General features: G+C 53.9%; 1 protein-coding gene across 5 annotated transcripts in view; it reads left to right on the plus strand.

The window, feature by feature from the left end:
* Positions 1-665: 665 nt before the first annotated feature.
* Ampd3 (adenosine monophosphate deaminase 3) overlaps positions 666-20173 on the plus strand; it is a 54545-nt gene continuing 35037 nt past the window's right edge. Inside the window, exons 1-2 of one of the 5 annotated variants that reach the window (XM_076940916.1) lie at positions 666-913; positions 10477-10702. In XM_076940916.1, coding sequence (XP_076797031.1) covers positions 10482-10702 — 221 coding nt within the window. In that variant the 5' untranslated portion in view covers positions 666-913; positions 10477-10481. Of the gene's footprint in view, positions 914-936; positions 1198-1321; positions 1749-6402; positions 6712-10476; positions 10703-20173 lie in introns of those variants that run through there. The other 4 variants (XM_034517197.2, XM_034517213.2, XM_034517181.2 and 1 more) reach the window with 4 other exon arrangements.

The raw sequence follows: 20173 nt of genomic DNA on the forward strand, positions 1-20173 counted from the left end.
GCATGCTTCTGCCTCCTGAGTGCTGGGATCAAAGGCATGCACCACCAAGCCTGGTCTAGCAAACTAGTTTAATCACAGTTCTTTCACCAAGTAGATCACGAGCAACTTTAAAGCAAAAAGAAAACGATGCAGCATACTGTTCATTAAAAAGAAAATAATTTTCTGGGTTGATAGCATATGCGTTTAATCCCAGCACTCTGGAGGCAGAAGGAAGGTCTATAGCAAATTCCAGGTCAGCCAGGGTTGCATAGTGAGATCCTATCTTATTTTATTTATTTTTTAATTATTGGTTCATCTTTATCACATCTTTGACATTTTAAGTGTGCTATGTAATGTATACTAGCAGTCATGTGTGTATCATTTATAAATATGTTGATTGCAATCATCAGGCTATGAAATAGAATAAAATTTGGTGCTTAAGAGAGACAGCTGTGGAGTGAGTGAAGGCACATAGTAGCAGTTAACTCCGTGAGTGAAAGAGGCACAAGTCAAAGGTGGCTCCCCAACGTGGCTTAAAGTAGGGGTGCTTGGCTGAGGTCACTGGTCAAGACTGAAAAACACAGACAGGCAATTAGGAGTTGGGCCTAGGAATCTCTGGTTGAGACAGACGCACCTGCTGCTCTAGAGTATTCTGGGCCTAAAATGGAGTTTAATAGCTAGCAGCAGGCAGGAGGCTATTAAAACCACCTGGATGGGCCTGGGTTCTCTGAGTTAGCTCCAGAAATGATCCAGGGAACTGACATCTGGAGACTCCTCGGAGCAGGAGCAGCATAGTGGAAAACCAGGCCATGGAGGCTAAGAAACCGGTCACCCAAGTCTGTGGAAACCAGCAGCGGCAGGCACCCGGTGCTAACTTTGGGAGCTGTGCTCCAGGAAGAAAGGCGTGGTCAGCAGGCTGCAGTGCTGGGAAGAGGTGAGCAAGGGTGCACAGAAAGCTCCCGCTGGCCTTGGCAACTCAGAGGTCATTCCGGACTTTGAGGGGCTGGCATAGAAACCAGACCGCAGCAGGCTGGGGAACAAGGGAGTGTGGTGTGGTGTGGTGTGGTGTGGTGTGGTGTGGTGTGGTGTGGTGTGGTGTGGTGTGTGTGTGTACACGCACGCGCTCGTGTGTGTTGGGAGGGGCGGGAAGGTGATTCAAGGAACCGGTCCAACACCTGGAAAAAAAACAACGCTTGCTGGCCGGTTTAGCTACTAAGAGTAAGTGTCCTGGAGGGGATCAAGCCTCTAGAATCTCCTTTTGGGGAAAAGTCCTGGTGGGGAGGGGAGGAGGAGGTGGGCAAACACTTTGGGGCGCGGCGGCGTTAAAGCTGGGTTGGTGGTAGGGAGGCTCAGAGCGGGTATCCCGGCTGGCGTCTGACCCCGGACTGTGTCGCGGCCCCGCGGAGCCCGGGTGGAGCTTCCGGCCGAGGACAGGGAGGCCAGCGCGCCCGGGTGCTTAGGTTTCCTGCTGGCAGCGCGGCCCAGCGCCTCGGGTGGCTGCGGGTCCTCCAGGTAGTGCGCGATCCCGCTGCGCAGGCTCTCTGCCCGGCCACCCGGTCCTGCCGCACCGCGCTCAGCTCGGTCCCCACCAGCCGCGGGCTCCTGCGGGGCGGGCACCGGCTGCTAGCGCGGCCTGGTCCGGTCCAGCTCCGCGTACCGGGCCGCGCAGGCGTCAGCGTGCTGCTGCGGCTGCCCTGTGCGCCCTGCCTGGCGCGGCACCTGCGCTCCAGTCCGGCAGCCGCCCCCCATGGCCCTGCCCTCCGAACCCGGTGAGTGCGCGCGATGCTGCGCCGCTGACCTTGGGCGGGCACTCGGCGTCCAGTCCCCTCTGTGCTCAGAGACCCAAACCCCCGCAGCTCCCACCCACAGAGCCTGTTCCCTCGCCCCGTGCTGCCTTTCCCTACCCAGAGGTGGCCTGGGCTCCAGAGGCCTCCGGTGAACCTGCAGCATCTCTGGTTCCTGGTTTAGAGAAGATTCTCAAGATTTAGGGAAATTAAAGGAACCTGGGCATGCTGGCTTTTGAGCTCCTGGTCAAGTTTCTAGGTGCCTGAGCCTCACTGGATGTGTTGGGCTGGGGTGAACTTCTAGGTGGAGGCAGAGGTATGGACGGGATGCCGAGTCCGTTTGAGACCCCCTTTCTTATGTCCAATGTCACTGGGCAAGTCACCAGGTGGAGTACAGCCTTGGGCTTTAGTAAGTTGGTTCCGCCCTTGAACTTCCTGCAGCTGCTTTAAGAGCAGATCTGCTAATGGCTGGTCTAGGCTGGCAGAGGCCTGTGATGTAAGATTGAAAGGCCCCATAGTAGATATTTTCTAAGGGGAGTGTCCCCGAACTGTATGTGGCTGGAAGCTTCTTGCTGAGAAATAAGCAACGTTACTGGAGTAAAGCTGACAGCAGTTGGCCCAGCATGGTCCTGAGCAGTTGTGGGCTGAGCGGGGACCCTTTAAGAAGAATTGCTTCCCCTAGATACAAAGAGTCAGTGGAACCACTGAGCCAGGCAGACAGTCTCTGTCTGGTCCAACTCCATCATCACCCGGGGAAGTGTTGACTGCAGATTGGAGAGTCGGCCTGTCCAGGTTGCAACTTGGAGGGACTTGTCTTGCTCTGAAGAGGCTGGTAGTACCTGGTCCTCTCTAAGTGGGTTGGTTTGAGACTCTGACATTTTAGGCCTATCCATCCTTAGCCAAGCCTCAGACCTGAAATCCCAGATACAGGTGGACTGGCTCTCACAAGCATCGAGTTCTTTGAGATAAAAGGTTTGCTTTTTCTGTTCTTATTCTTGCTTGATGGCCACTGAGTCAATCCCAGAAATTGGCATTTTCTTGGGTAAGTGAAATATAGGCTTAGAATTAAGTTGGAATATACTTTTCTCTCACAAAGCAGTTCAGTGGCCTGTTTCTACTGCCTGGTACATTAATCTATTTCCTCCACATGCTGACTGCAGTTCTAGGAGAAGAAACAATGGCCTTGTCTTTTAATACACAGTATGAGGAGCTGATGAGGGTACATGCTGACTGATGGCTGGATTCCAGGTGTACACAGTCACTAAGAAGTAGCAGTGATAGAGATGACTTTTCTCCTTCCTGATCTGGCTTCACATTTAAATATGGCTTCTGATACCCTGTACCACGTAGGAACTTGGGAGAGTACCAGCTCTACCATGGCATTTGATAAGTGTCAAATAAAAGGAGTCAGTGTCTGGATGAAACATCACATTTGTTTTCCCTGCTGGACTCTCTTGTATCTGATGACAGGATGATGAAGAAGATAGGATGCTGACAGATAATACCTACAAAGGGCATATGCTGAGCTAGGGATGAGTCTAAACAACTCTCATGTGCTGCCTGACTAATCTTGGCATCTCATAGCATTGGTATTTCCATTACTCTTCTTTTATAGGGAATAAAAAGCCACGGAAAGTTTCACCGTCTGCCCAAGGCCATATAAACAAGTGGTGGAACAGGATTCAAAGCCAGGTAATCTGGCTTGAGTCTATGTGCTTAACCATACACATGGCTGACTCTTGAGGTCACCACAGGGAGATGGCTTCTGCTTAGACCATTCACTTCTCTGTTGTCTTATGTAAACATCTATTCAACGAGTGTGTGTGTGTGTGTGTGTGTACGTGTACATGTGGATGAGTACTTAGCATTGGGATGTAATCACAAATGAGATAGGTGACGTGTGTGGAAGTGATATTTACCAGGTACCTTACTGTTGTCAGACACATCTCAGAAACGAGAAGGAAGCAGGGCCCTCTGGGCAAGCCTGTGTCTTGCCTTGAGAGAGCAGAGTGGTGTGTTTCATGATAAGACATAATTTGATTCCAGCTTTTGATGCCACGCAGCAACAATTAAGTGATAAAAATTAACATGCCCTGGTCTCTGGAGTAGGAGATGCAGGCCTCAGGTCTTGTTATCATAGGTCATCCTGAAATCCACTCAGGAGGGTTCGGGAAGGACGTGAGGAAGCTGGGGAGATGGCTCAGTGGATAAAGTGTTTGCTGCTCAAGGTTGAGGAGTTCAGAGTCTTAGAACTCACATAGGAAGTAGGTGTGTCAGTGTTCACTGGGAACCCCAGCACTAAGTGGACAAGACAGGCTGATCCTGGGGCCTCCTGGCCAGACTAGCTGAACAGTGACTAGCTTAGTAAAGAGACCTTGTCTTAGAAAGATAAGGTGGAGAGCAACTGAGGATACTACATCAACCTCTGGCCTCCATATGTTCAAGTGAGTGCACATGCACACACACAGGCACCACACAATAACCCCCCCCCCACACACACACACAGAACTGAGGTTTTAAGCATGGGATGAGTACTTCTCAGTCCAGTGAGGCATACAGGCCACAGGGAACAGCAATATGCCAGTCTCAAGGTAAACTGTGAGGTTCTGAACATCACTGGTCCTCCTGAGACAGAGCTGTCCCTGTTCATTTAGCTCTACAGGGCCCTCAGCCATTGTTCCTCCCTTGTCATCAGAGCAGAGCTGCCTTGATCTCTATCTAGACCTGGTGGAGTTGGCCTCACACCTTCAGCTTGTCCTCAGGATGGCAGGTTTCTCTAGATTGGAAACTGCAGACCGAATGGAAGGCGTTTCCCAGCTCTGATGCCATGGGATATTAATAGGTGTTTTTTCCCATGATGGGATTGCCAGTGAAGTGTGCTAAGTAGCTGTCTTTACTGAAGGACTTCTCACATGACTATGCTAATAGAAACTGTGGAAATCCCTATAAGAGAAAACAGTGTTTTCAGATCTTCCCTTTTGGAGTCTACAGACTGCACTTTGTTTAGACCAAGGCCGTCTAGAATCCTATTAAAGTTGGAGAATAAAATTACCTGAATGTGTTGGACTTAGAGCCATGGTCCAGGATGCTCTGATCACTTCCCCCACATAACATTCCCATCCTAAAATGCCAGGAGCGAGAATGACTTGTTCTACTTGTCTTTTGACAGAACAAATTTGTGTGTGTGTCTCCAAAGGCCAGAAAGGGTATCAGAGTTATAAGTGGTTGCTTAATATACATACTGGGGGTGAACTCAGGTCCTCTGGAAGAACAAGAATCGCTCATATTCATTGAACCATCTCTTCAGCTCCTTGACAGAACAATTTTAAGGGCTTGGCTTCCCCTTCTCCCATGCTATAAGCATTTTGAATTATTTAATGAATAAACATTGCCCTCCTTGTGTGTAGCTTGCTGACTGTACTGTTTATGAGACAGTTGTGTGGACAGGTGGACTGTAATCTCGGGGTTGCTGAAGCCCAGCAGTGGGTCACATGTCAGCCCTATAATCCTGCTCTGGGCTCACAGGAGTAACAGTGTGGGCACAGCGAGGCATAGCCTGTTGATTGGGCACGAGGAGGTGACTCAGGTCCAAGCCAGGGCTACAGCTAGCCTCCTGGTAAACAACTGACCTGTCTTTTCTGGACTCCTCTCCTCAGGATTTCAACAGCACTATAGAAATAGCCATCTCACTCAGGGGAATTTCCTAGAGCCACACAGTTTGTTGAAGTCCCTGGAAGGCTGCGTGTCTCCCCAAGATCTCCCCATTCTCCTAAGGGGCCGAGCTTTGTGTCTGTATTGTCCTCTGTGGCCACTTCAGAAAGCACAGGGACAGAATCCAGGGTACACTCTGGGAAGTCACTGTGAGTAGTGGCAAGAAGGGGAGGGTAGGGGTGAGCTTGGGTAGGCCAGGTATGGGGTACGTCTGTCCTGTCTGTGAGTGTGGTATCTGTACATTCGTGTGCACTCAAGTGTGTGTGTGTATGTGTGTATGTACCTTTTTTCATCTTTTTTTTTTTTTTTTTGAGTCATGGTTTCTCTGTGTAGCCCTGGCTGTTCTGGAACTCTCTCTGTAGACCAGGCTGGCCTCAAACTCAGAGATTCACTTGTCTCTGCCTCTGAGTGATGGACATTGCACCATCACCCTTCTTTTAGGGAAGAAAGGGAGAGTAGGGAAAGACTTTTCATCTCAGCTGCCCGCCCTTGGGCTGCCTGCTTCTATGCTGAGGCCACCCCTTATTCTGGGTTCTGTTTCTTCCTAGACAAGGAGGAAGCACTTCAAAGTCCTTTCCTCTTTTTTGTGGGGGTGGGGGGGTGAGGGGGTTGGGGGGTTGGGAGAGGGAGGAGAGAAAGGAGGAGGTAGTGTTGGGGCTCCAGGTTCCTTGGTGACTTGTGGGGAACCTTCAGGAGGGTTGTTTTGCATGAGGGGGCTTCTGAGAAGGTGCAGAGCAGTCCCTACTGTAGATAAATCCCCTTGATGAGGTGAGACCTATGGTCCCATCAATCCTAAAGTGGGGTTCATACCGGAAGCAGGCAAACTGATGCTATCACCGTCCCTCCTCAGCTTTCCGAGGAGCCTGGGCGTTGGAGGAAGGGCAGCTTATCTTGTGTGGTTGCCCAGGAGGGCAGCGGTGCTGGCTGCTTTCATTTCTTCTGGTGAAGGCTGGGAGCTGGGCCAGGACGTGGTGTTCAGGATCCTACATCCATTTTGCCTTGGATAACTGGCAGTACCTGAGGCCTTTAGGGCATTTTGGAAATTTTCCACTTGCGTTTCGTATTCACAGGAGACTTTCCAGCCCAGACTTTCCCTGCTCACAGACATGCAAAGCAGAGACCTCCCACCCCAGCCGCAGCAGGGAGGACTCAGCTAGCTGCTCCTGCTCTGACTCAGCTCCCAGGCAGCACGTCTGTGTGGCATCCTCAGGATCATTTATGGAGACGCCAGGCTCAGGTCTGTGCCATGGGTTCTGCATCGCGGTTCTGGCAGGAGAAGGGAAACAGGTTTGTTAGTGTAGTAAGGCAGGATGTTAGTGGCGTTGGGTTTCCTTTCTGGAGGAGCCGTAATGCTGTGCAAAGTTGTTGTTTGTCGAAATTGGTGGCATTTTAGCTCTTTCTAACTCTATAACAATTTGTTCACGATCACTAGAGGGTGTTGTGTGTAAGAAGATAAGCTGTTATCTTTAGCTGACTGATGCTGGCCAGTTCACAGTTAAGCCTTATGAGTCTGCTGGCTTCAGTTGGCAAAAGGTTGAAAGCCAGGCATGATGGGGCAGCTGGAGCTGAACTCTGCTTGGCATCTGCAGAGTAGGCTTTCCCTGGCAAGACTGGCCTGGCAGGTGCAAGTGGCTTGAGAGGGGAGGGATGGAAGAGTGTCTGTGTAGGATGGTCAGAAGGCAGCAGAGGTGCACTGGGAGGCCCACTGAGGTCCATTTGCATGACTGGGACCACATGAAATCCTGGAAAGGCCTCCCAGAAAAGGGTCTTATGGGGGGTGAGGGTAGGAGGGAAGAGACAATGTGTGTGTGTGTGTCTGTGTGTGTGTATGAAAAATGACCAAAGTACATCCTGTACATGTATGAAAATGACAAAATAAAACCTATTATTTCATACAATGAACTTACACTGAGAAAAATTTAAAAGGGGAAAAGAGTCCTCCTGGGAAGCACTATTCTATGACCCTGGAGTCTCTCATGAGCCTTGGGGGGAGGGGGAGTGGTGCAGTGTCTCCATCATTTCTCTCAGTCTCTGCTTAACCAGGAACATGCATCAACTTCTCATGGGGCCCAGTTTGAGGAAGGCAGGCTCAAGCTAAGGAAAAGGGGGAGGGTCGTGTATAAAGAAGATGGGCTATGACGAGCAAGCTTGGTTGACTTGAATAAGAAAGCAGTGCTTCAGGGACAGAGATGGTGGGCTGTGGGTTAAGAAGCCTCAGACGTAAGGGCTGCCCCAAATGCCCCTTCCTGAGAGCATCCAGAGTTGTGTGTCTGGCTCAGGGTATACTGGGTGGAAGGGGTGGCTTCCATGCAGAATGGGTCCCTCTGAGCAGGGAGCTTTCTTTGGGGGTTAGGCAGGAGAGGGTCCGACAGTCAAACCCTGGAGGAAAAATTTGACTTAATTTCTTCTCATTATGTTTTAAGCCCATTCATTTTATGTCTAATATTTTAGTATTTTAAAAATGAAATTAACCAGGCATGGTGGAACACATCTTTGATCCAGCACTCAGGAGGCAGAGGCAGGCAGATCTCTGTGAATGGGCCAGCCTGGTCTACAGAGTGAACTCCAGGCCAGCCAAGGCTACAAAGTAAGACCCTGGCTCAAAGGTCTCAAAAACCAAAATGAAAATAGAAAATGAAATTAGAGTAGCATTAATTATTAAAATAAGAAACCCCAGGTGGGTATAGCAGTTTCTACACTATAATCTCAGGACTCAGGAAGCTGAGGCAGGAGGGTTGCTGTGAATTTAAGGTCAGCTTGGACTAGAATGAATATCAGGTTAGTTTGGACTACATAGCAAGATTCTGTCTTAACAAAACCAAAGCAACACAAATCAAAACAGTTATCCCTGCCACATGGTCATTTTGAGTGTGTACCATTCCCATGGCCGTGATCATAGGGGATGCTTTTTTGTATCAGTGTAATCAAAGCACACCACAGCTTTGTGTGTTAATTCTGTGCTCATTTGTTTTTTTTTGTTTTGTTTTTGTTTTTTTTTTGTTTTGTTTTGTTTTTTTTTTTCAAGGCAGGGTTTTCGTGTGTGTAGCCCTGGCTGTCCTAGAACTCTCTCTGTAGACCAAGCTGGCCTCAAACTCACTCACAGAGATCTGCCTGTCTCTGACTCCCAAGCACTAGAATTAAAGACATGTGCCACTATCGCCCAGCATGTATTAATTCTTTGTTATCTATTATTTCACATAATTTTAAAACTATGGCTACACCATCCCCCTACTGTTTGCTTCTTAGCAGACTTTCTCAAGTATGTGTCTAATTTTGACATTTAAAAGGTCTTTGTATAAACAATGCAGATAAATATCTCCACAACTTTTCCTTGGTTCATATTATTTTCTTAGTAATTTAAGGAAGGCTCGCTTGGTCCGACAGTCCTGCATCTGCTGCTCTTTGCCCTGGTCTGTCTGTGTCTACTAAGAAATGATGACACTGGACCAGTGGACTGGGAACTGGGGACAGGGTCTCATACTGTTCCCATTTACCTTCGGAGTCTGGTTCTCTGTACCATCCTGACCCCTTCTCCTGTCACCTTCCTCCTGAGCCTCTGTTCTGACAGCACCCAGCCTCCTACACAGCCAGCTTTGCTCCTCTCCCTCCCTGTGGGGTTGAGGCTTCTGCTTGTTCCTGGTTGAGTGCTGTCCCTCTCTCTTTGCTCCCTGGACCGACTTGGTTGGGCATTGAGGTGGTCTTTTCTCATCCTTTCCCTCTTGTCCTCCTTAGAGTGAGAAGCCCAAGAAAGGCACATCTCTGGGGTGTGGGGGAGGGAGAGAATTTGTTTCAGAGTCAAGACCACAGACCAGAGCTCTGACTACCCATTACCAACCTGGTTTTCCCCTTCCTGTGTGTGTCATGAATTAGCCCCACACGCCACAAAGAAGCCAGTACTCTGAACCTCTGGCACAGGAAATGTCTCTATCACCTAGAATTATGCCACTTACAACAAGAGGGCCTTAGAGACCATTTACACTGTCCTTTGATCCCATGGATGAAAAAATTTTGAGGCCTAAGAGTGACTGATCCAAGATGGCCTAATGCCCTGCTCCTGTAATTGCTTTCTGTCCTTGACAGACAACAGCAAGGCCCATCCTACCTTCTTCATCTACCCAGGCCAGCAAAACCACTGTCTCTTGAAACAGCCTTAAAGGAACTGGTACTGAGTGTGTGTGTGTGTGGGGGGGGGGAGGATCCCCACCTCAGCCTTGCCCCACTCCTGCAGAAGACATCGGACTGTGGACAAGGTGTATTCACTCAGTATGTGATCAGGACAGGGAGGAGGAAGGAAGGGAGGGGGCCAGTGGGTGATTAGAACCTTCCATGTAAAGGCAGAAGGATCAGGAGAGCTTTATAGAGAGTGTGTGTTTTCAGCTAAGATTGTTACTGTCCAAAGCCCTTAATGTATATGCTATGTCCTTTTAGACAGCTCTGGAAGGGTGGAAGGGACCTTAGGATTGTGGTTTCTAAGTTCTGCTCTTCAGCACAAAGTCTCATTTCTTGCATGAAGGATGCTCCTGGATTTCCCAAGGCTCTGATGTTCTCTCGTTGGGCCAAAGCTCATGGTTAGATCTGAGGTGGACCGTCCCTCTTGGAGGAGCACGATGAACTGTGGGGGTGGTGGGTGGGGTGCTATTGGCCTCTCAGAAGTTTGGAGAAGGGTTGTTCTGAGCCCTCTCCTGACCATCTCAATTTTTAAGTTAGGAGGTTGAGGCTGCCCATCCCCCCAGGCTGGAGAAGCGGAAGCGCCTCGATGATCAGTTCGTTCTTTGACTTCTGAGCGTTCGCTGCTTATGAAATGTGAGCCGCCTGTGCGCCTCACACCCAGTTACTAAGCTAATTGTGAAATCTGGTCTCCTGGGCTTGCTCTGGGAATCCATCACCACATCCACAGCTGACCAAGGACCAGGCCTCAGGTCATGGGCCTTTTGTTCCTTACCCTGGGGATTCAGGACATCCACAAAGCCAGGAAGGCTCACATTTGTTCTTTCTTTGTCAGCCGAGATGCCTCGCCAATTCCCCAAGTTGAACATGTCCGATTTGGACGAACAAGTCCGGCTACTGGCGGAGAAGGTGTTTGCTAAGGTGCTCCGAGAAGAGGACAGCAAAGATGTTATGTCCCTGTTTACTGTCCCCGAAGACTGTCCCATCGGACAGAAGGAAGCCAAGGAGAGGGAGCTACAGAAGGAGCTGGCAGAGCAGAAGTCTGTGGAGACAGCAAAAAGGTTTGTTCCCATGACCAGCTTTCATGTGTGTAGAGTTGTGAGACCTGAGGAAGCTGACACGGTCCCAGGTCTTCCATGCTTGTTTTAAGCAAGGCCACTTAGCTCACTAAGTGTTTACTGAAGGGTACCTTGCTGCCTTTGCCTGCTTGAAAAGATCAAAACCCAGGGTTCTGCTGTTTGTGTGTGTGTGTGTTTGTGCACATCCATGTGCATGTAAGCATGTGTGTGTGGGGGGGTGCACATGCACATGTGTGTACCTAAATGTGGAGGCCAAAAGTAAAGCCGGGTGTTAGTCCTCAGAAGCTGTCTACCTTGTTTTGAAGTATTTATTTTCCTTTCATTTTAAATTAAGTGTAGACATGTGTGACTATGTGTAGGTATGTACATGTATCAGTGCAGATGCTCAAGGACCCTGAATGATCCCCTGGCAGCTGTGAGCTCTTGGAGGGAGCTTGCATCCTTTGGAAGAGTAGTGTGCACTTTGAACTGCTGAGCCATTTCTTCAGCCCCAACATCTATATATTCTCTCTCTCTCTCTCTCTCTCTCTCTCTGTCTCTCTCTCTCTCTCTGTCTCTCTCTCTCTCTCTGTCTCTCTCTCTCTCTGTCTCTCTCTCTCTGTCCTCTCTCTCTCTCTCTGTCTCTGTCTCTCTCTCTCTCTCTCTCTCTCTCTCTCTCTCTCTGTGTGTGTGTGTGTGTGTGTGTGTACTGTGTTGAGAAGAACAGAAGAAGTCATTGGCTCCCTTGGATCTGGAGCTACAGGTGGTTGTGAACTACTTGAGCCAAGGTCTTTGGAAAAGCAATGCAAGATTTTTAACTGCTTAGACCATCTCTCCAGCCCCCATCTCATTTTGGGGGGTCCCTTACTGGGACCTGGGGCTCTCTGATTAAGTTAGCCTGGCTGACCAGTGACCTCCAGGAACCTGCCTGTCTCTGCCTTCCAGGTAATGGGATTATAAACACAATATCAGGCCCAGCTGTTTTCCTGGTCCTGGGGACAGAGGTCAGGACTTCCTGATTGTGCAGTAGGCACTTTACCGACTGCACTGTCTCCCGGACTGCCCTGCTGCTGTGGTGGCAAACATATACCATCCCTCAGAGCATTTCCCTCTTCAGGAATCTGAGGATTTAGGTAAAGCACCAGCTTTACTTGGCTTCATTTTTTTTTTTTTTTTTTTTTTTTTTTTGATGTGCCTCACTGTTTGCTGAGCTCTGCCCTGGGACTGAAGCTATCACAATGAATACTATAGATAAAGTTCCCACTGCATGGAGCTTACACTGGGTGGGGACAAGAATTAAGTAACTGTACAAATTGATCAAGGAATGGCAAGTTATGATAAGGACTGGGCCAGTCTGAGTCTAACCAGAAAATAGAAATGACCCAAGTACTGGATTTAGGATTTTAACGTGAGGAGTTGGTTACATGGCTCACAGAGAGCTGAGGCGGCAAACCGAGGAGAGGTTTCCCGGAGATGTCAGGAAGTAGGAGACAGTTGCCACCTCTAGGTGACACAGACAATAGAATGATGTGGTGTGGCTGGGGTCACCTGGCTGCTTTTGGGGCTGAGATGAAGGGCAGGATTCTGTCCCTAGCTTTACTCTTCCTGGACCTTCTGGGTTCTCACAGTCTCTGCCATTGGCCCAACCTAGTTCAGAAGCCAACTGGTACCTTGGAAAAGAGAGGAGAGGGCATGGACGAGGGTTTTATTCATTCGAGGCAAGCCTTCTACCAGTTGAGACTGAGCCATATCCCTCACGCAGAGGCCCCGCCTGCCTTTTTTCTTGGCAGGATAGGATTTTGGCATTTCCTTGGATGGATGAAGTTGGTACTTGTATAAAGAGGCAGGGGCAGAGCTTGGCCATCTGTAAGCTCAGTTTCTGCTTTCTTCAGATGGGCCTGAAGCCCCTGAAGGAAGGGCCATCACTAGCCACTGAGTGCCATCCTTGTGTTTGGAGGTAGGTGGCCCCAGACCTAGCGCTGTGTTCATCCTGGGAGTGAAAGGATGCAGACTATGGCGTCCCTTGTCTGGCATAGCAAAGGCTGGCCTCGGGGGCTGAATGCTCTGCAGGGCCTTCTATGCACTGTGAATGGGGCATTCTGGGCCTTCATAATGAAAGCAGGAGCCCCTGGCATTTGGTATTACCAGGAATAATAAGTGTCTAAGGCAAGTTTCCATAGACATCTGAGGAGGGAGCCTGTACTTTCCCATCAGAGCCCAGGCCCAGGGAAAAATGGAAGCTTTGTTACTCTTAATCCAAATAGCACTCCATGGTCTCAGGAGAGTCGGCTGCAAACCCCAGAAATGCATTTGGCCTCTTGATGCTAGGTGAAGTTTCCTGGTTTGTATCCATCTGACTCCCTGACTTCTGTCTAGGGAAGTTTGTATCTATCTGTCTCTCACTGCCTCCCAGGGTCCAGCCTAGGCCTTAACCACACTGGAGATCTATGGGTGTCAGCAGAGGAAAGGTATCCCACCTCCACGTTGCCAGTGTATCCGGGACATCCGGGTCCTGCCACCCACTAGCATGCTCTGTGGCTTTGGGCAAAATAAGAAACCTCTCTGGGCCCTAGCTTCTCCCTCATCTGAAGTGGGGATGTTAATGGCCAGTCTTTATGGGGCATTTTGAAGAGTGAGAGAATTGGCATATGTAAAAAGCTCAGGACATGTCTAGGTCATAGTTCACCTTGTAAATGTTGCCACCAGGCTTCCTGCTGCTGAGGTGAGCAGCAATAGCACAGTGCTGACGGTGAGCACTTCCTTGGCTTCCTGGTTTGCATTCCTTTCTTCCTCCTCATATTAACAACAGAGTGGGTGCTCTCGGTGCCCCAACTTGGCTGACTAGGCAAGAAGAGGTCTTGGGAGTTGAGTCAACTTATATTAGGACACAGTAAGTAATGTCCTGTGATGCCACACTTTAACCATTGTCCCACCCTCTGAAGTGACACCCGATACTGTTCCCTGAGATGTAACTGTCGCTGCTTCTGAGTGAACTGTGGAGGAAAGCCAGCCATGGCTTCATTTCTGAAGGAAACCTGGCCCACTGACTGTCGGTCAGATGTCCCAGGGCCACCTGGGGCTGAGTGTGCTCACACGAGAATTGTCTCTTCACTGCTCACTAGAGGTGCCTTTATGTAGCCATTCAGATAGCAACACTTCCAGCTCCTCATCCATGTCCACCTGTGATCTCTCCTGGTATTCTGAAGTAAATGGTGACAGGGATCCTTGGGGACACAAAGCCTGAAAGCAACAGCAGGCCTCCGGATTCCCAGTCTATGAGTCTGTGTTTCCAACTGTGACACAAAATGGGGCTTCTAGTTTGGGGCACACCCCTGCCTTACACTCTGGATGTTCTGAATGCCCGTGGTGCTTGAAGGCTCTTCTTATGACACCATGCCTGCTCCTCTTCTTTACACAAAACAAAACACCCACAACTCTTTTTAAATTTAGTACGGAGGCACAAGCCAGAAGCTGAGCTGTGAGCAGGAAAGATGAGCACCTGCCACCTGGTAGCCTGCCATGCAGGAGTGCCAAGCTCTTGGGACAGGGCTGGGTTCAGACTCTACCCTAGTAGAGCTGGGGACCAACTCAAGGCTGCTAATTTTGTAGGTCAGGGCCAGATCTGTAACCGGCAGGACCACTCACTGAGGACCCTCTGCCTCTGACAATAGCTAGGTTTCTGCTAGGACTCGGCAAGTGGGTGGATGAGCTATGTCAGAAAGTGAAGTGTGGAGGCAAGCTCAGGCTAGAGTGCTCTGGAGTTGCCAGGGGGTCTTGTGACCTCTTTGAGACTCACATGAGCTTCCTAGTATGCGGAAGGCACAGCTTACAGAAACGATTAGAAGAACCAGAATTGTTACACATACAGAAAATGACTGAAGCCTTTTCACCCAGAAGGCTGGAGTGGATGCTATCTAACAACCTAGTGATCTTTTGCTACTGTATGGACCAGGCTTCACCTGAATCCCCCAAATCCTGAGCATCGTTTGGGTCCCAATTCCAAACCTTGTTGCTCAGTGACTAGAACCCATCCTTATGAAAGAGGTTCCGCACACTTGGCATTCTCTAATAATAGAACCCAGTTGTATGCTTATTACAAACTCTTCCATCCCTTGGTCCAGATTCCTGAGCGTTGTTTATCAGTCAGTAGAACTCATTCCTAAGCTAAAGGTCACAAGTGCTTTGCTATAGAGTTGCAAGGGTTTTTTTGATATATCCATCCATGAAATTTTGTTGTCACGTGGAAACTTTTCCCCAAAGTTTACCATGTTTAAGACATGTAAGAAAAATACAGTGCTTGGTCAGACCTAGCATCAGCTGAAGCACTGACCCCCGTTTCATTCTTTACCTTATCTGACCCTGACACCAGCAGAGTTCACCTCCTACAGCCCGTGTGCTGGGACTCAGCCAACTTTGAGACAACATGGAAAATTTTCTGAGCAACGCATGCACATGCCAGAGGGCCTCCATCTCTCTCATCTCTCTTTCTGCCTTTCCCACTCCTTTTTATTTTAAACTGTATGGAGATCATTCATGTCCCATACAAGCTATCCAGCTCACAGTGCGTACAGTTCACTAGGTTTCAGGGTATTTACTCATATGTCATCAATATCATGGTCAGTTTGAGAATATATTATTATTTTTCAATTTCAATTTAATTAATTGAGTTTATTGAGACAGGGCTTTGTTGTTTTATGCCTAGCTGGTCTGCTACTAACTAATTATGCAGCCCAGGCTTACTTCAAACTCATGACAATACTTCTACCTGAGCCTTCCCTTACTGGGATTACAGGAAAACACAACAAAGACTATCTTTAATTATGTGTGTGTCTACATCTATATATGTACATAAGCAATATAATCATATAAGATACATATGAGAATACATAATATATATGATATATATATATATATATATATATATATATATATGCCTATATATAGGTATATGTATGTGTATGTACACACACACACGCCACACTGGCTTTGGGTTCATGGCTCTTCTATCTCTCAGCCCTTTGAGTCCTGGGATTACAGAGATGTACCACAATGCCCAGGCTTCGAACTTTGTGATAATTCTCAGAAAAAAACCAATGCCTTTGACCTTTGTGTATAGATCCACCTCTTTTGTCTCCTTATTTTAGGACATGTTCTAATAAGCATGTATACCTTACTTTTCAGTACTATGGCAGACTTGAACAGGAAAATAAGGATTTCATTTTGGTGGGTCTGAGCCTGTCTCCTGGTTTGTTGGCAGTCAGCACTGAGGGAGGAGACAATGGCTATGAAAAGTAAACACGGGGATTTGAAGCCTAGACAGCTAGGGACACGATGTCTTTAAGACTGTGACTGGGTAACATGTGGATGACCTATCCAGGGAGAATTTCAAAAATGTCCTATGTGTTCTGACTAGAACCCAGGATTTAGGGATTTCATTGGAGAATGCCTTGTGCATTTTTTTAAATAGTCAGGATAAAAAGGGGACAGACTTAGGGAAGAATTGGCTATTTAGAACAGCTGCCTCCCTGAGAATGTTTTGAGTAAGTTGATAAATGGGTATTGCTATGGACTGAGTGTAGCATAGCTGAAGTGCCGCTGAGTTATTTTGTTTTATGAAGCTTACTAAATCAGAGTGCATACCCCCCCTTTTATTGATTCAGAGTTACTGACAAAGCTTTATTGAAGGCACCCAATTCATCTGTTTTCATAATGATGAGTAGAGACTGCAAATGTAAAAGGCAGTAAAGAGGGGCCGGGGAGACGGTGCCTGTTTAAGTGCCTGCTATGCAAGCATGAGGACCTGGGTTTGATCCTTAGCACCCACATAAAGAAGCTGGGCACGATCCTGTGCGCCTACAGTCACAGCTCTGCAAAGGTGGAGACAGGAGGCTCCTGGCTTTGATGGCCAGCCAGTCTAGCTGAATTGGTAGCTCCAGGTTCAGGGAGAGACCCAGTCTCAAAAACTAAGGTGGAGATCTATTAAGGAGAACAATTGCTGTTGACCTCTGGCCTCTACACACACATGTACATACATGTGCATACATACCTCACATGTGCATACATATAAGCATGCATTACATATTCCCTATGCATTATGTATTTATTACAAATAAATAATAAACAGACAAACAAACAAATAAGTGGCCGTAAGAAATGTGCTTCACTCTGACAACTGGGGTCTTTTGGGAAGAAAGACAGCTCCTGGGAAGGTCTGGGGTGAGTGTGGTGAGGCCAGGAGAATACTGTTGAGACAAATGGGGTCTGTCTTTGTCAGTCTGGAAAAGGAGGACAAACAGCAAAAAAGAAGGACCTAGACAAAGGAGGGAGGGAGGGGTCGCAAGTCTGTGCAGCTGATGGATTTCTGGGTGTGGGGAAAGCTGTATGCTTCTAGTCAGGCTGCCTCACCTGGCCATGCCCATAGAGTAAGGGGCCTCCACCCTCTATTCCCCCACACTCTCTGTAGACAATCCAGGATGAGTGAGCAAACAGCATGCCCCATTGCCAGCTGTTCCATCTTCTCCTCCCCACATAGGTTGGGATCTCTGGCATCAGGCACGAGCATGTGCCAGCTCTCCAGCAGCTCCCCTCCTTACACCAGGGTCCCTTTCACATGGGGAAGAGTTCAGTGACCATGATAAGCCACGGAGCAACTGAGGCCGTGGAAGTGCAGGAATCTGTCCCACTCAATGGCATGCTGAATGCACAGTTAACCATGCTTGCTGGCTCTCACCACCACAAGACTTAAGAGTCTGCTTTTCATCTTGAGGTGGAGGAGCCCTTGGAATGAATGAATGTGCCTCAGGGATTGACCCAGCAAGTCTGCCATTCTAAAAGGCCCCCTCTCCATCTGTCCCTGTTGCTCTAGTGTTTGCATGCCCAGTTCTGGATTAGGTGTCTTCCTCTGGGATCCAAAATACTCCATGACATGACCACGTTGCATGTTAAAACATCTGTCAACTTTCCCAGGCCTATCTTTGTGGGTTCTACTGTGCCCCTGGAATCTGGAGTTATTTCTGATTTACCATCACTACCCAGGGCCTGGCCCTCAGTGGGGTCATGAGTGGCCCCTTGTCATGGCATTTCTGAGAGACTTGGTGAGAGGCTTGCTTTGGTGTCCCTGCCTGGCTAGAACGCCTTGGCGAGATGCGCCATGCAAAGCTCTGGACTTCATTTAGTATGTGAATCTGACGTTATAGGGATGCTTTGGAGGAAAAAGCAGAGTAGGAGTTGTGGACATGATGAAAGGCCGGGACAGGGACAGGGAAGAGTATAGCACTGGTGGGGACCCTGGGGCAGGGGGCGGGGGGGGGGGGGGGGGGGGGGGGGGGGGGGGGGGGGGGGGGGGGGGGGGGGGGGGGGGGGGGGGGGGGGGGGGGGGGGGGGGGGGGGGGGGGGGGGGGGTGGGGGGGGGGGGGGGGGGGGGTGGGGGGGGGGGGGGGGGGGGGGGGGGGGGGGGGGGGGGGGGGGGGGGGTGGGGGGGGGGGGGGGGGTGGGGGGGGGGGGGGGGGGGGGGGGGGGGGGGGGGGGGGGGGGGGGGGGGGGGGGGGGGGGGGGGGGGGGGGGGGGGGGGGGGGGGGGGGGGGGGGGGGGGGGGGGGGGGGGGGGGGGGGGGGGGTGGGGGGGGGGGGGGGGGGGGGGGGGGGGGGGGGGGGGGGGGGGGGGGGGGGGGGGGGGGGGGGGGGGGGGGGGGGGGGGGGGGGGGGGGGGGGGGGGGGGGGGGGGGGGGGGGGGGGGGGGGGGGGGGGGGGGGGGGGGGGGGGGGGGGGGGGGGGGGGGGGGGGGGGGGGGGGGGGTGGGGGGGGGGGGGGGGGGGTGGGGGGGGGGGGGGGGGGGGGGGGGGGGGGGGGGGGGGGGGGGGGGGGGGGGGGGGGGGGGGGGGGGGGGGGGGGGGGGGGGTGGGGGGGGGGGGGGGGGGGGGGGGGGGGGGGGGGGGGGGGGGGGGGGGGGGGGGGGGGGGGGGGGGGGGGGGGGGGGGGGGGGGGGGGGGGGGGGGGGGGGGGGGGGGGGGGGGTGGGGGGGGGGGGGGGGGGGGGGGGGGGGGGGGGGGGGGTGGGGGGGGGGGGGGGGGGGGGGGGGGGGGGGGGGGGGGGGGGGGGGGGGGGGGGGGGGGGGGGGGGGGGGGGGGGGGGGGTGGGGGGGGGGGGGGGGGGGGGGGGGGGGGGGGGGGGGGGGGGGGGTGGGGGGGGGGGGGGGGGGGGGGGGGGGGGGGGGGGGGGGGGGGGGGGGGGGGGGGGGGGGGGGGGGGGGGATGGGGGGGGGGGGGGGGGGGGGGGGGTGGGGGGGGGGGGGGGGGGGGGGGGGGGGGGGGGGGGGGGGGGGGGGGGGGGGGGGGGGGGGGGGGGGGGGGGGGGGGGGGGGGGGGGGGGGGGGGGGGGGGGGGGGGGGGGGGGGGGGGGGGGGGGGGGGTGGGGGGGGGGGGGGGGGGGGGGGGGGGGGTGGGGGGGGGGGGGGGGGGGGGGGGGGGGGGGGGGGGGGGGGGGGGGGGGGGGGGGGGGGGGGGGGGGGGGGGGGGGGGGGGGGGGGGGGGGGGGGGGGGGGGGGGGGGGGGGGGGGGGGGGGGGGGGGGGGGGGGGGGGGGGGGGGGGGGGGGGGGGGGGGGGGGGGGGGGGGGGGGGGGGTGGGGGGGGGGGGGGGGGGGGGGGGGGGGGGGGGGGGGGGGGGGGGGGGGGGGGGGGGGGGGGGGGGGGGGGGGGGGGGGGGGGGGGGGGTGGGGGGGGGGGGGGGGGTGGGGGGGGGGGGGGGGGGGGGGGGGGGTGGGGGGGGGGGGGGGGGGGGGGGGGGGGGGGGGGGGTGGGGGGGGGGGGGGGGGGTGGGGGGGGGGGGGGGGGGGGGGGGGGGGGGGGGGGTGGGGGGGGGGGGGGGGGGGTGGGGGGTGGGGGGGGGGGGGGGTGGGGGTGGGGGGGGGGGGGGTGGGGGGGGGGGGGGGGTGGGGGGGGGGGGGGGGGGGGGGGGGGGGGGGGGGGGGGGGTGGGGGGGGGGGGGGGGGGGGGGGGGGGGGTGGGGGGGGGGGGGGGGGTGGGGGGGGGGGTGGGGGGGGGGGGGGGGGGGGGTGGGGGGGGGGGGGGGGGTGGGGGGGGGGGGGGGGGGTGGGGGGGGGGGGGGGGGGGGGGGGGGGGGGGGGGTGTGGGGGGGGGGGGGGGGGGGGGTGGGGGGGGGGGGGGGGGGGGGGGGGGGGGGGGGGTGGGGGGGGGGGGGGGGGGTGGGGGGGTGGTGGGGGGGGGGGGGGGGGGGGGGGGTGTGGGTGGGGGGGGGGGGGGGGGGGGGGGGGGGGGGGGGTGGGGGGGGGGGTGGCGGGGGGGGGGTGGGGGGGGGGAGGGGGGGGGGGGGGGCGGGGGGGGGGGGGTGGGGGGGGGGTGGGGGTGGGGGGGGGGGGGGGGGGGGGGGGGGGGGGGGGGGGTGGGGGGGGGGGGGGGGGGGGGGGGGGGGGGGGGGGGGGGGTGGGGGGGGGGGGGGGGGGGGGGGCTCTAGGGGGGG

This window comes from Arvicanthis niloticus, chromosome 1 (assembly GCF_011762505.2).
Source record: "Arvicanthis niloticus isolate mArvNil1 chromosome 1, mArvNil1.pat.X, whole genome shotgun sequence".
Classification (NCBI taxonomy): Eukaryota; Metazoa; Chordata; class Mammalia; order Rodentia; family Muridae; genus Arvicanthis; species Arvicanthis niloticus.